Source organism: Hibiscus syriacus, unplaced genomic scaffold, assembly GCF_006381635.1.
Source record: "Hibiscus syriacus cultivar Baekdansim isolate YM2019G1 unplaced genomic scaffold, ASM638163v2 tig00111088_pilon, whole genome shotgun sequence".
NCBI lineage: Eukaryota > Viridiplantae > Streptophyta > Magnoliopsida > Malvales > Malvaceae > Hibiscus > Hibiscus syriacus.
The window spans coordinates 2,151,834-2,165,884 of record NW_024062978.1 but is presented as its reverse complement, the minus strand read 5'-3'; the positions used below and the strand labels follow the sequence as shown (position 1 = coordinate 2,165,884).

Genomic DNA, 14,051 nt, shown 5'->3' with positions numbered 1-14,051 from the left:
AAAGGACCACAAGGCACAAAAGACATCCCCAAAAACGAAAAAGCCTTCCCTGCACGTCTATTGATTTTGCCCGCCCATTTTCTCCAAATGTTCACTTTCTGATGACTGATGATAAACCAGAAAACATTTCACTCTTAAACACTATGCTCTATGCAAAGCCAATTTGCTTATCACAATCATCTGTGCATTCAAAGTTCATTACCAATGTAATGTCTAAGCCTTGGGATTTTACATATAATTGCAGACTAGTTGTTTCTTCTGCAATTATATATTGGCAAATCCAAGTATATACGACCAGAAGCTTCAAAATGACAAAACAAGAAAGTAACTCAAATGAAAAGGTCCAAAGACATGCAAACAAGGAAAAAAGCAGTCGTGATAGGTAATAAGGCCAGATGACAGCTATTGTTTTAGCCTGTAAGAAGGATACCAAAGACCATTAAGAGCAAAGAGGGTTATGGACTTGAAAGGTTAAAAAGATTGGCAGATCATTAAGGTTGATGGTGGGAAACCCTGCCTGTTAGTGGGGATATGATTGTTGTTCTCTAGAGGCTTTTGCTTCTATGTTTGACCCTGAATTTATTTTAATCCCAGACCCCAAATCCCAAGTTTCCAAACACAAGCATTCATCTGTCTATCCCCCCCCCCCAACGAACAGAAGTTACAGGACAGTTATGATTTTGGTTGCCTACCTTGACCTTAGTTCTATTTTCACACCGATTCCAAGATAAATGGCTAAAAATATAATATAGATATATACAGATAAAGAAGGCTGCCCTGGGAACATTTTCTTCCGGAGCAATACATTAGAAGAATCAAAATCCATAGCTTAACGAATCAAAGTGGAATTTAGCAGATACTGATACATCTCTGATCCATGTCAGAAAATATGATAATAGAAGGCAACGAATTAGTTACGAAATACATATCAATTGCACATTAAAGATCGATTACTACTGACTTTGCAAAAGAGGAACTTTCAATAACATGTTTGACAGTACTAGTTATAATGATCAAAGGAATGATTTATCGATGGCTACTAAGCACATCCACAAACAGACGATTTTGTGAAACAGTGGCTGTGGTGATGAAGAGACTGAAGATGTCACAACTCACAACCCACAAACCATCCGAGCTATCACAGCTGAAAGACACGTCGATGACACCACTAGGGCTGCTCGGTATTGATCTATGCTTCCTTTTGTTGCCTAGGTTTCCTTTGTACTGCCTTTCCAGTAACTCTGAGATGAGCTCATAGCAGGCATTTACTTTATCCTGTTCGAAACAAAACCACAATTAAATAATGGAGAATCTAGTTCCAACATAGATAGAATAGAGGACACTGCAAGAAATTGTGCACAAACCTCGCATATCTTGAGCACTCCAACGAGCTGTTTCTGATATTCAAGATAATGGCATGGTTCAACCTCTTTAACAACATGCAACATTGTTGCAGCAGCTAAGATAGAAGGAACATAAAGCATGAATCTTGAATCTGTATTAAAATTGAATTGGAAAACCTACGTTAGAACTCATGAAAAAACAAAAGCTCACCAGTTATGAGGAAGAGAAGCAAACGCTCACACCTACAAAGGAACTCCCAATGCAAATGGGTCTTTAATCCAAGTCTCCTTGTGATATGATCGAAGAAAGAAATTGGTGTTACCTGTTTCATTCTCCATTGCAGTGTCGATAACACCAAAAGCTCCATTCTTTGTATGGTCTTTGAATCAAACACATACTCTGCTTCCTCCATCTAAAGAAAAAAAAAACTTTATTTACTCAATAACAAGTTTAGAAACACAAATTGGGACTATAATTCTGATGGCATTTGAGGCATACTTGGAGGTCTAGAAGAAGTGGCACTGTTATTTGGTTCTGTCATTACTTGTCAACTTTATCAGTAAGTGGTCACAGTCAATCCTCTTCCACAGCTGAACAATTTCATTGAAGCAGGGCCATTTTCAAGCACGAAGAAGCAAAGAAACCAACAAAAGAAAATCAAATTTGCATATCCTTACATTGAAAAGTAACAATAACTTCAATTTTACGTAAAAAGAAAAACATTTTTCCTGCTCCCAACGGCCTACAAAAAAAGTAACATTTTGCATATCCTTACATTAAATAAACTATATTATTGGTTATTTTTTTAGCTGATGTTCGAAAATGCCTTCAAGGCATCCTTAAAGCTTCAATCTAAGCCTACAAATGCTCCCAACGGCCTACACAAAAAGTATAGATTAGTGTATTCAAATGAAACAAAATTAAATCTCTAGCCATTAAGAAGCATGCGAAGTCGCCATGATCTTAATAAAAGCTCTGCACTTTGAAAAAAAAAGGCAAAATGTTCTGAGATTGTCTTTAAATCTTCCTGCTCCCTTTGGCAGTCTCAAGATACGAAAAGCAGAAGCTGTACAGAGCATAAATATCAACAAAACATACCTTCTTTTTTTCCTTGTGGTTACTATATAATAATCACATCCTTTTCAGTTTAAAGAGATTACTTTTGGTCAATATATACACGATAATTGATATTTAAATTTTATTTGAACTGTATATTAAAAAAGGGTAAAGTACGAATTTAGTCATCTAACTATCATTTTTGTTTTATTTTGACCACCCAATTATTATTTTTGAAATAATCACTAATGTGATGTTTTAGTTTCATTTTGTATTTGTTGTTAAAAATTAACGATGTCAACGTTAGGTAATATCACGTCATCATTTAAAAAACTAAAAATATATCACATCAATGATTATGTTAATTTTTTAACGACGGGAGACCAAAATAAAATTAAAATGTAACATTTATGATGTTCTTTAGAAAATAATTATTTTTTAAGGTCAGATATTTAATTATCAAGACCTTCAAAAATGAATAAATTTTTTAATTAATACAATTAACAACACATTAATGGAATGATCAAAATATAATGAAATTGATAGTCAGAAGGATTGATATAATATATTTTAAATTTAAAGATTAAGTTAAATAAGAGTTATATTTTTAAAATATCTTATATAATTAATTATATTATATTTATATGTTCAAATAACCCAAATTACTTTAAATTGAACAAATAACCCAAATTACTTTAAATTGACTTTGCTTTTATTGTCGTCCACCCCATCAACACAAACACGAACCCATTAAAACCTATACCCAATCATGAATCACACAACACAAAGCAGGCGTTTGGATAGGGAATGTGGGATTTTCACGGGAATGAAATTCACATTCTCCCGTTTGGTTAGTCGGGAATCTCATTTCTGGTAATGTAAGATTACTAATAGTGGATTTTTTAGGGTATATTACCGGGAATGTCATTACCTCCCTTTCCTTATGTATTGTTAGATTACCGGCGTTTTGGACTAAAATGCTCTTAAATTTTTTTTATTCAAAAATATCATTCTTCTTTCATTGAATAATAAAAATTCTACGAATGTTAAATTACAAATTTATCCTTAAACTATTTTAGATTTAAAAAAAACAGTTTGTAATTAAAATTTTATATGAAGTTCAGGGGTTAAAATAAAATTTTACCCTTTCATTAAACCTTTTTATATTTTTAATTTTGTAAAAAAATTATATAAAATTTATGAATTTAAATTTTTTAAAAAATATATATATATATTTTCTAACTTGTTAAAAAACAAATATATAATAAGTACAATTTGGTCAAATATACATTCTAATAATCATTTATTCCTTTAACCAAACACGGTAATCTTATATTCCTGCTAAACCAACCAAAAACAAAATACAACATTCCCAGCAATCTTATTACCTGGTAATCTTACATTCTCACTGATAATATTATATTCCGTGAACTAAACGCACCCTGAGAGCTTAGAATTAGTTTTAACTGAAATGATTTTTAAATGAAAGGTTTATACTGTACACATGCCCGTATTTTAGCATGGGCAAGAGGGGAACTTGCAGGGCCTCCGCTTGCCTGGACTCAAAATTATAGAATTCATATAAAATTAAAAAATAATAAACTATTTATTTAGTCATATATCTATTTTTTGTTATTCAATTATTATTTTTTGCAAAATTTCACTTAATATTACATTTTAATTTTGTTAATTGTTCATCATTAAAAAAATCAACGATACTGATATCAAATTTTACTTTCTTTTTTTTGCTATTAGGGGTGCAGATCAATTGTTCATGCCCCTTATTTTTATATGACCTCTATTTTTTCTATTATATTATTTATATTTATAATTTAACCCTTTAATTTTTTTTAAATTTTAATTTTTTTATCTTTATGATTGAGGTTTCTAATTTTTGTAATCATACTTTTTATTTTTATAATTGAGACTCTTAATTTTTTTTCAATCCAATTTTTTACATTTATAATTGATGATACTATATTTTTCAATCTCACTTTGTACCTTTATAATTATGCTCGTGATTTTTTCAGTATCACTTTTAATCTTTATAATTGAAGCCCCTAATTTTTTTCAATACCGTTTTTTTACTCATATAATTTAGGCTCCTAAATCTTTTCAACCCTACCTTTTACCTTTAAAATTGAGGCCCCTAATTTTTTTAATCTCACATTTTACTTTTACAATTGATGACCCTAATTTTTTCAATCATACTTTTTTTACTTTTATAGTTTAAGGCCCTAATTTAATCATTTTTATATGATTTATTAAAGTAATATTAAATTAATTATTCAAAGTATTAAAATATTTGTTTTTATAAAGGTCTATATTTTAGTTTCGTTTAATGTTCTGAAAAATATCTGAGATAGCTCTATATTTATTAGATAGTTTATTAAACGTACTAAAAAAATAATTTGCAAACAAATTTATTTTATTTTCTTGCTCTTAGAATTTATTTATTTTTTCGATACTTATTATTGGAGGCTTAATTTTTATATTGGCCCCGGGCCACTAAAATTTCAGAAACGGGTCTGTTCGTGAGCTATTGGAACGTGTAGATATGGGTGAAGATCGAGCAGTTCCGACACTAAAGCTTTCCACACCTAAATTATCTTGGGATGATGGTCGTCCTCTTGATGATCCTCAGCAATATAGGAGCGTGGTAGGAGAACTGTTGTATTTGAGTTACACTAGATCTGATATCTCGTTCAGTGTTAGATGTGTTGTTCAATATATGTATCAACCGTGTGAGTTGCATTGGTTAGCAGTAAAACGTATTAACGTTACTTAAGTAGTACAATAGATTATGGACTGTTGTTTCGTGCTTCTGGAGATAATTTGGTGCTATGTGCTTTTTCGGATGCTAATTGGACCAGTAATTCGAATGATAAGAGGTAGATATATGGGTTTTGTATATATATATATATTGGTGTTAGTTTGATTCTTGGTGCTTGAAGAAACAAAAGTATGTCTCTCAATCCACAACAGAAGCTGAATATCGTGGAGTTGCCAATGTGGTGTCTGAACTTGTTTGATTATAAGCGTTTCTTAGTGATATGAGAATTGTTTGTGGTGATGTGTCAACTGTTTAGAGTGATAGCACAAGTGCCGTTGCTATGAGTGTAAATTCAGTTTTTCATGCTAAATCTAAGTATATTCAACTCGATGTTAACTTTGTTAGGGAGAAGATTGCAAACGATTCTATTCGTGTGAATTTTGTTCCTGGGAGGTTTCAACTTGCGGATGGCTTTACCAAACCGCTTCCAAAGCTCACTTCTCTGTTTTTCGACAAAAACTGAAAGTTGTAAGCTGGTCTAGCTCTCGAGTGTTGACTAAGCAGGGTGAATGTTGCTTAATAAAAGAGTGACGTAAGCTGAGGGATATATGAAAGAAAATTTTTGAAAAAATTAAAAAAATTGACAATTTTGGACAAGTTACATGTAAGAAACAAAAATGTTTGATTTTATTTTCTCATAATAATAAAATTTAAACCTGTTTTAATTTGTTCTTGGGTGTATTATGCATGGAGCTTGAAACTCACATTGGACTTGGGCTTTCATTGCTTGAAAATGGGTGAAGAAAGAGTAGTCCTCCATCAAAAGTCATTTTTAAAAACTATGCCGTAAATCCTTAAATATAGGGATGGGAAAGGTTCTAAATCCGATGAATTCTGACATTATTTTATTAAATATATTATTCTAAAAAAGCTGAGGTTAAGGGTCAGGCTACTATAGATTTTGAAAATTGAATTAGAAACGAACTTTTAAAAATATTATATAAAAGTATAGTTTAAAATTTAATTATCTGAAATTGTTGTTAAAAAGTGAATTTAAAAAGATAAGATGTTAATTATAGAAGTTATGTTATAAATTGAAAATATAATATTTAAATTATATTTCCACTTATATAAAAATTATATCAATTTAAAATAAAATAAGTTCAAAATAATTATTATTATATACAAATTATATCAATTTAAACTATAACAAAAATATATTTTATATAACTCACAATTAATAGTTTAATATATAAATCATAAATTTTATTTATTTTTAAACAACTAAAATAAATTATTAAAAATAATAAATTATTTTTTAAGGATGTTTGTATTAAATTGTTAAAATAAAATGTTATACATAATTGAGTAGAGTTCATGCATTAGTAAAGCTAAAATTATAATTTAATCCAAACGCAAAGTTGAAAATGAAAAAGCTAGGAGTTTTTGTCTAGCTTTTGCGGTTGGTTTGAAACTACAGTTTTCACCGTAATTTTTTTATTCTTTACTCATTTGATAATGACTTTGTGGCCAAAACGAGTTTTTTTAGCTAAAAGTGATTTTAGGGTCTGTTTGTTTCACTGAAAATATTTTCCAGAAAATGAAATATGTAAAATTAATTACATTTTTGGAAAATATTTTCCAGAAAATATTTTTCAGTGTTTGGATGGTGCATTGTAAAATGTTTTACAGTGTTTGGTTAATTTTTCAGAAAACAGTTTTCAGAATCTCTTTTTAATAAAGATTTCAGAATCTCTTTTTAATAAAGAAACATACATATTCAATATGTTTTTATTCTTTACCTTAGTTTTAAAAGTTCATTTTATTTTTTTATATAATTATATTTTATAAAAAATTATATTTTTATAAATACATCAAATTATATTTTTAGATAATATTAATAATTTATGTTAATTGTGTTATAAATACACTATTTTAGGTTTAAAATCTTCATGATGCTTATTCATTCATTTTTTTAGAAAAGAATTTCAACGTAAAATTAATATTATGTAGGTTTATTTGATATAATATTAAAAATATATTAAGAAGGGAAGGTATTTCGAAAGGAAAAAGAAGGGAAGGTATTTCGGTAATACTTCAAATATGTCGGTAATGACACATACAATGGCTAAAGGCATAACTGAGGTAAATGAAACTACATGTCTAAGGTGTTCAGAGGAAGACTATAACATTACTAAAGGAACAACAATCTACACAGAACATTCCAGTAAATCATTACACCTTTCAAAGAAACTCAAGTAAAAATAAAAGTAAACAGCCTATGAGTTGCAACTGTGTTTTTCCTAATGATATAGGAATCAACTATGAAGCGAAACTTGGGTCGCATAAAATCCAAGCCTATACAACTCAGGAGATTGATGCCAGCTTAAGCAAAGAAAATTGTCAAGCAACATAGTCGTTTTAATGAAAAATGAAGATTTTAAGCACTCAAAGATGATGGCAGACAACAAAAACTGCACTCAATTTTTCAATATTCAGAACATACTTCTTCAATGCTGGTGCTATGACCAGTTGACAACTGCAGTGCAATCAATCTCATGGACCAAGCAGAAGCCTCATTAACTGGCTTAACTGTGTTTTCACCCGGTGCCAGTGTCTCCTCTATTATACCCTCCATGCTTGATCCATTTTCCTCGTGCTTTCTTCCCTCCATACTGGAACCAACATCTTCTTCTTCATAAGAAGATAAAGTGCTAGAGCAGCAGCCTTCTCTAGGAAGAACCTGTACAGATTACCAAAATCATCAAAACCCCCTCCAACGTCAGTCAACGTTAAGCAGATGAACATCAAATTTCAGTTCAAAAGCAACAATCAAAGCCACGTGACCATATACAACAATTCAAACCAAATATCCCTCAATTTCATAATCCATACGAATATCGTAAGTGCAGAACCATACGTTTTTAATCAGAAATGCAAAATCGTCATATAATTCAAGATCAAAGCATTTAAAAAAAGGTCAATAAATAAAATTTCAACAATAAAAAAAGAACCCAATTCACATAACAGAAATCAGGTGCTACAGTAACTCAAAAGAATCCACCAACCAACAAAAAATCGATTAAATAAAAAGCAAATTAAACCCAAAAAAACATAGAGCTGAACATAGTTCTTCAAGTGCTTCTCTTGACTGGACATCCAAGAAAACACCACAACTATGGAAAATGAAAATGGAGCTTTCAGAACTTTATTTTATGCCTCATCGGTGAAATTGAAAATGGAAAATGAGGGAAAATGAAACAAGAAAAAGAGATAAAGGAAGATGAAAAGGGAGAAGATGAAACGAGAGATACCTGAGAAGACGACCGCCTGCCTCGCCGATGAGAAGGATTCCAAACAGTCGATCGATTTTCTGGTGTGGAGCAAGGGAGGAGAGAACCAAAGACTGTGTTTTCTGTGTGGAGCAAGGGACAAGACAAAGCTGGAAAACAACTTACCCTTTTCCAAACGGTAAGTTGAAATACCGTGTTTTCCTCTCCTTTATCATTGACTGTAAAACATTTTACGTTGACCAGAGTGTTTTACGGGAACCAAACACAAGAAAACGGGAAAAATATTTTCGTAGTTCCAAACACACCCTTTAGAAAGTTTTACCAAACGTACCCTAAAGTAGCTTAGGTCAGATTCAGACTTAAAGTGAAAAATACCTAACATGATTCAACGCAAAGAAAAACAATATAATTATACCTTATATATTTAGAAATAATTACCATAATACTTTCGTTATATTATTCTTCAGTTAGATTTTTATTTTATAAAAAAAATTAAATTTTTAGTGCATTTGTTATAGATCATATCGTATACGAGTTTTATCTAAAAATAAATTAAATTTTAAATTAGATGAAGAGGTCTTAAATTGGGGTAAAATGAACTAAAACTCACGGATGTCGATCCTTAAAACCCATTGGCCTTGCCAATTTCCAACGATTTGTATTTTATACTTGTCCTATTGCATCAGCACTAGGATGAGTTGTCATACATTCAGAATATCTTATAATCGTTTCATTAAATTATTAGTTTTCTTTTCCAGCTAAATCAGAAAACCTTTTATAATGCATAAAATAAAGCAAAGAATCTCCCCCAACTAATGAGCTCTTAGATATACTTTGATGGTTTTGCTGTCAATAATTCATTATATCGTCTAAGACCATGTTGTCTGATTCCATTTGTGGAAGTGGAAACACGTAGTATAACAATGGTGCCATTATCATATTATTTATATATTATTTTCTCACGATTGCATTTAAGGTATCATGTCAATTATTTGTCTTGTGTGAATTTTAATACTTTTTTTTGAAAATATTCATATTGCTTTTATTTTATTTATTTTTTATTATATCAATTTGTAGGCAGTTGCGGGGATAATAATTCTTAATTGAGATCAATCAGACATTTGGACTGGATGTCAAATTGTGTGTGGCTAGGCTAGGGATGCGTCTAACTTAAGCCTACGGACAAAATTAGCCTAAAGTTTAAATGGCTACCGAACTTCGATTAGAATCTACCTACAGTTATATATATATATATATATATATATATATATATATTATGAAGTTCGACGAACACCATTAATGAAGAGTATTGTTGAACATTATTAATTTAATTTATAAAAATTTAAAATTATAAAAAAATTAATTATTAATTATGAATTAATTAAAATTTTAAAGGTAAATTATTTCAAATAAAATATTAATCATATTATTTTTCATAATCTTTTTAACAATTTTCTAAATAATTATATATATATATATATATATAGAGAGAGAGAGTCTACCACGTTCGATGAGCATCGTTGAGCACCATTAATTTTTTATTGTTAAAAATATTATAAAAACAATGTAATTAATATTTTATTTTAAATAATTTACTTTTAAATTTTTAATTAATTCATAATTATACTTTGAGTCTTTTAGAATTTTATTTTTTTATAAAATAAATTAATGGCGCTCAGCAGTGCTCGTCGTTAGTATCTATTTAGATTTTTTTTAAATTATTGATATCGAAGATATACTCTGTAAACGTAGTTGTTTGAATATAAGATCTTAAAAAAAAATAGCATTCCCTTTAATCACTAATGTCTTGATAAGTTCTATAAGCTTGAATTTATCTTGATAAGTTCTATAAGCTTGAATTTTAGAGTTAATCTTAATTAAAATGAAAATGAATTAAATATGATGAATTTCATATTAATTTACTTTGAATGGGATGGGGTTTTTTAAGGTAAATACGGATGTTCATTTGAATAGAGATAATTATGGTAAATGCTTGTTTACGGCTGTTTTGATATAATTTTTAAAATTATTATTTTACCCCTTTCTAGCCCTTGAAATGGTGCCACGTTGTTATTTTAGTACTTGGAGAACTTATAGTTAGTGTTACCCTAAACTTTTCACTACAACATCACTTGTTTTTTATTAAAAAATTATGTGACATTTTTGGTTTCGTAAAAAAAAAAGTTGTGTTTTTTTTGGGTGTTTTTTTTCATATTTGGTGTCATGAAAAAATAATAAAAATTAAAATAATAAATAAATAATATTAATATAATAAATTAATAACTTTTTATTCATTTAAACTGAACAAAAGATTAAAAGTTTGAAGATCTAAAAGAAGCAAAATAGAAGTTTGAAGGTTTAGGGTTTTGACTTGTAACTTATGGTAAACGGGCTTCAATATTTGCATCTCCTAAAATTGTAACCTTGAATAATAGCATGCTACCGACAACGTTATTTTTGTTATTTTCTTTCTGTTTTTGTCAATGAATGAATTTTAATTTTGTCATCTTCTAATTTCTCACAACTCATAAACTATTGTTTGTACTGATTTCGTTATTGAAGACTTTGATAGATATATATTTTTCTCCTTTTTTAAATAAAAACAAATAATGACCTTAGACTTTTTTAAATAAAAAATGAAAGAATTTCTCGATTCTTGTGTTCAATCTCATTGGAATTAGTGAAACCAAATTTATTCCAATGACGAATAGAATTGTAGTTTGATAAAATTGTTCTTTTACATTATTAAATAAATATAATCATACCTATATTTATATTATATTTATTACCACATTTAATTATTTTTGTTGTATCTATTTTTCTTGTCACCGTTAGTTTTTTCTTCATCTATTTGATCGATGATGGTGTTAATTTTGTTGATATTTATTATTATTATTTATTTAATATATTTTATTTTTATTAGTTTTATTTTTTAATAAACTTGTTTTTGAGCACTTTTTCTTTCATTTTTTACGCATTTTTTCTATATCTTTCAATATGTTTTCATTTAATTTTTTTCTCATGTTTGAGTTTTAAATCGTAACGACTGATCAAAATATTATTTATTTATTATCATGTTGATATTACATACTTTAGACCCTCAGATTGACTTTGGGTACGTGATTTGCGTTCATGGATAGTTTTCTCACGTCACTCGACTCTAATTTATAATCTGTTAATGTTCTTTCAACAGTTTGATCATCTTTTTCCATTTGTTTGTCGATGGTCATATATGTGTATCTATCTTTTGGTCGAGTTTATTTGGTTAAAAATTATTTTCCTTGTATGGTTTTTAGATGATCTTAATAAATAAGTTTTTTGTGTTAATAATTAAATGAGAATATCCCTACAATGTATTAGTTTAATATCATAATTATAATTTTTTTTCTAATTTAAATAATTTATATTTTTATAAAACTAGTGGATTCTATGGAAAAAAAAGGTGTTTTTATGGTTTCATATTACATCTCGTTATACTTTACCTACAAATAAATACATCAATATCTTATAGAGGTTATATAATTTTTATGAAAAAGTTAATAAATGATAACATATTTTTTTCATAAAAGTAGGTCCACATGACCATAATGGTCAGGGATGGAGCCAGAATTAAATATTGACAGAGGCCGAAATATTAGATTATTTAAGAAAAATATAAAGACTTGTTAGATATTTAAACTCGAAATTCAGCATTAAACAAACGACCTTAATGATTAAAGGATTGTTGTTACCTCTGAGGTCCCAAGTTCAAGCACGTATGTAGGGATATGAGCATTCATTGTCAAATAATTGAAAGTCTTTGTACATATATTATCTTGTATTCAGCCTAAAATTTAAAAAAAAAACTCAAAAGACAACTTCTAATTTGTATAATATTTAAACTTACAATGACTTAAATTGTAATTAGACCAAAAATTTGAGAATGTAGACTTGTCATTATTTAGTTCGACCCCTAATTAATTAAATATTTAGTAAATTTTTATATTTTTTAAATTTAAATATTTATTTTTATATAAACTAAAATATTATTAAATCAAAACTATATTAAATATATAAATTTAACAAGAGACTAAAGGAGCTCCGTCCCTGACAAAGGTTGCATTGAATGGTTAATTTATAGTCTCGTTTCCTTTATGTGATAGAAGGGCTGAGTGGGTTGGTGGTCCAGGTATTCATTATTTTTGTCTACGCTAATTTCTCTTTCTTTTTATCATACATGCCAATCACGAATTTCCTTTTTAAGAAAGTTTCCAAATCAAAATTATTATATTTTTATCGCCCCCCCCCCCACAATTACTTGTGATTTCATGTCTCAACAAGAAATCAATGTGAAACCATGCTATCTTCATTATTATTTTTCTCACAAATGGGGACACTTGTTTATTGCATATACATGAAAGGCTTGTTTTTTATAAATTAACAAAATGGCCATGGACTTATCATTTTTTGTCCGATAGACCCCTTTAGTCAAGCATAATTTTAAATAAGTTCCATCAATTCTTAAGAAAATAAATAGATATATTTTAGTGAAAATCCATCGAGTTAGGCGAATAACTAATTATAATGAGTTCCATACATTTTTTTATCTATTTTTAATTAATGAATCTGATTGAATTGTGTGCAATTGCATCAAATATTCGTAAGAATTTTATTTGTTTGATAATTCGAGAAAGCTTTGTTACAATTGTTGTCCAAACACACCTTGTCCATCCCTTTAATATATATATATATATTCAACCATCTATTTAAAAATAAATTACTTAAAATAAAGGGTAAACTTTATCAGTGACCCCTAACTATTGTCTCTTTTCATTTTGACCACTATTTTTTAAATTTTGTCAATCAGGTCATCCAACTATTTAAATGCATTGAATTAAGCCACTTGCAGTTAATATTTAACGGATAAATTGATGCGACAGTTAAAATATTTGGTATAATAACACATTTGGTACTATTACTTATACATTCTATCAATTTGGTCCTAATTTTAATAAATTAAAATAAACTTAACCCTCAAATCAAATGGTGCCAAGTAGTTAATTGGTGACACATGTTATTTATGTTGTATATTAGTGTAAACGTAAATTCTTAATATTTTATATATGTTAACTTAAATTCACATATTAAATTGATTTTAAATCTTAACATTAAAAATATATTTTATTTATATATTTTTTTAAGATAGGATTAAAATATATTTTTAAATTAAAATAAGATTAAAATATATTTTTAGATTAGGAAAAGAATAAAAGTATATTTAACAAGTTAAGATAAAACATATTTTTTAATGTTAAGATGTAAAATTAATTTAATATGCGAATTTAAGTTAAGATATCTAAAACATTAAGAGTTAAATTTTGCATTAATATGTAATATATATAATATATGTAGTCATGTTTAAACCAAGTAACTACTTTGGCTTAATTGTTGAGCTTTTCTTCTTTAACCTAGGAACCCCAAGTTTGATTCCCTTAGGTACCTTTTAAGCACTCAAAATTTTCTTTTTGCACTATCTAATTGGTGAGAAAAATATATTAAATTAAAAATAAATTAAAATAAATTTAATCATCCAATCAGATGGTAAC

At 28.3% G+C, this 14,051-nt stretch overlaps 1 protein-coding gene across 1 annotated transcript; it reads right to left on the bottom strand.

Moving 5' to 3' along the window:
* Nucleotides 1–1,026: 1,026 nt before the first annotated feature.
* LOC120152386 (cyclin-D3-3-like) lies at nt 1,027–8,848 on the bottom strand. The gene is made up of 6 exons (XM_039164610.1): nt 8,842–8,848; nt 8,488–8,588; nt 7,680–7,916; nt 1,555–1,756; nt 1,365–1,495; nt 1,027–1,275 (listed from the first exon to the last, which is right to left on the bottom strand). Exons 1-6 carry the CDS (start codon nt 8,846–8,848, stop codon nt 1,027–1,029), a joined length of 927 nt encoding a protein of 308 aa, XP_039020541.1.
* Between the last annotated feature and the right edge of the window lie 5,203 nt (nt 8,849–14,051).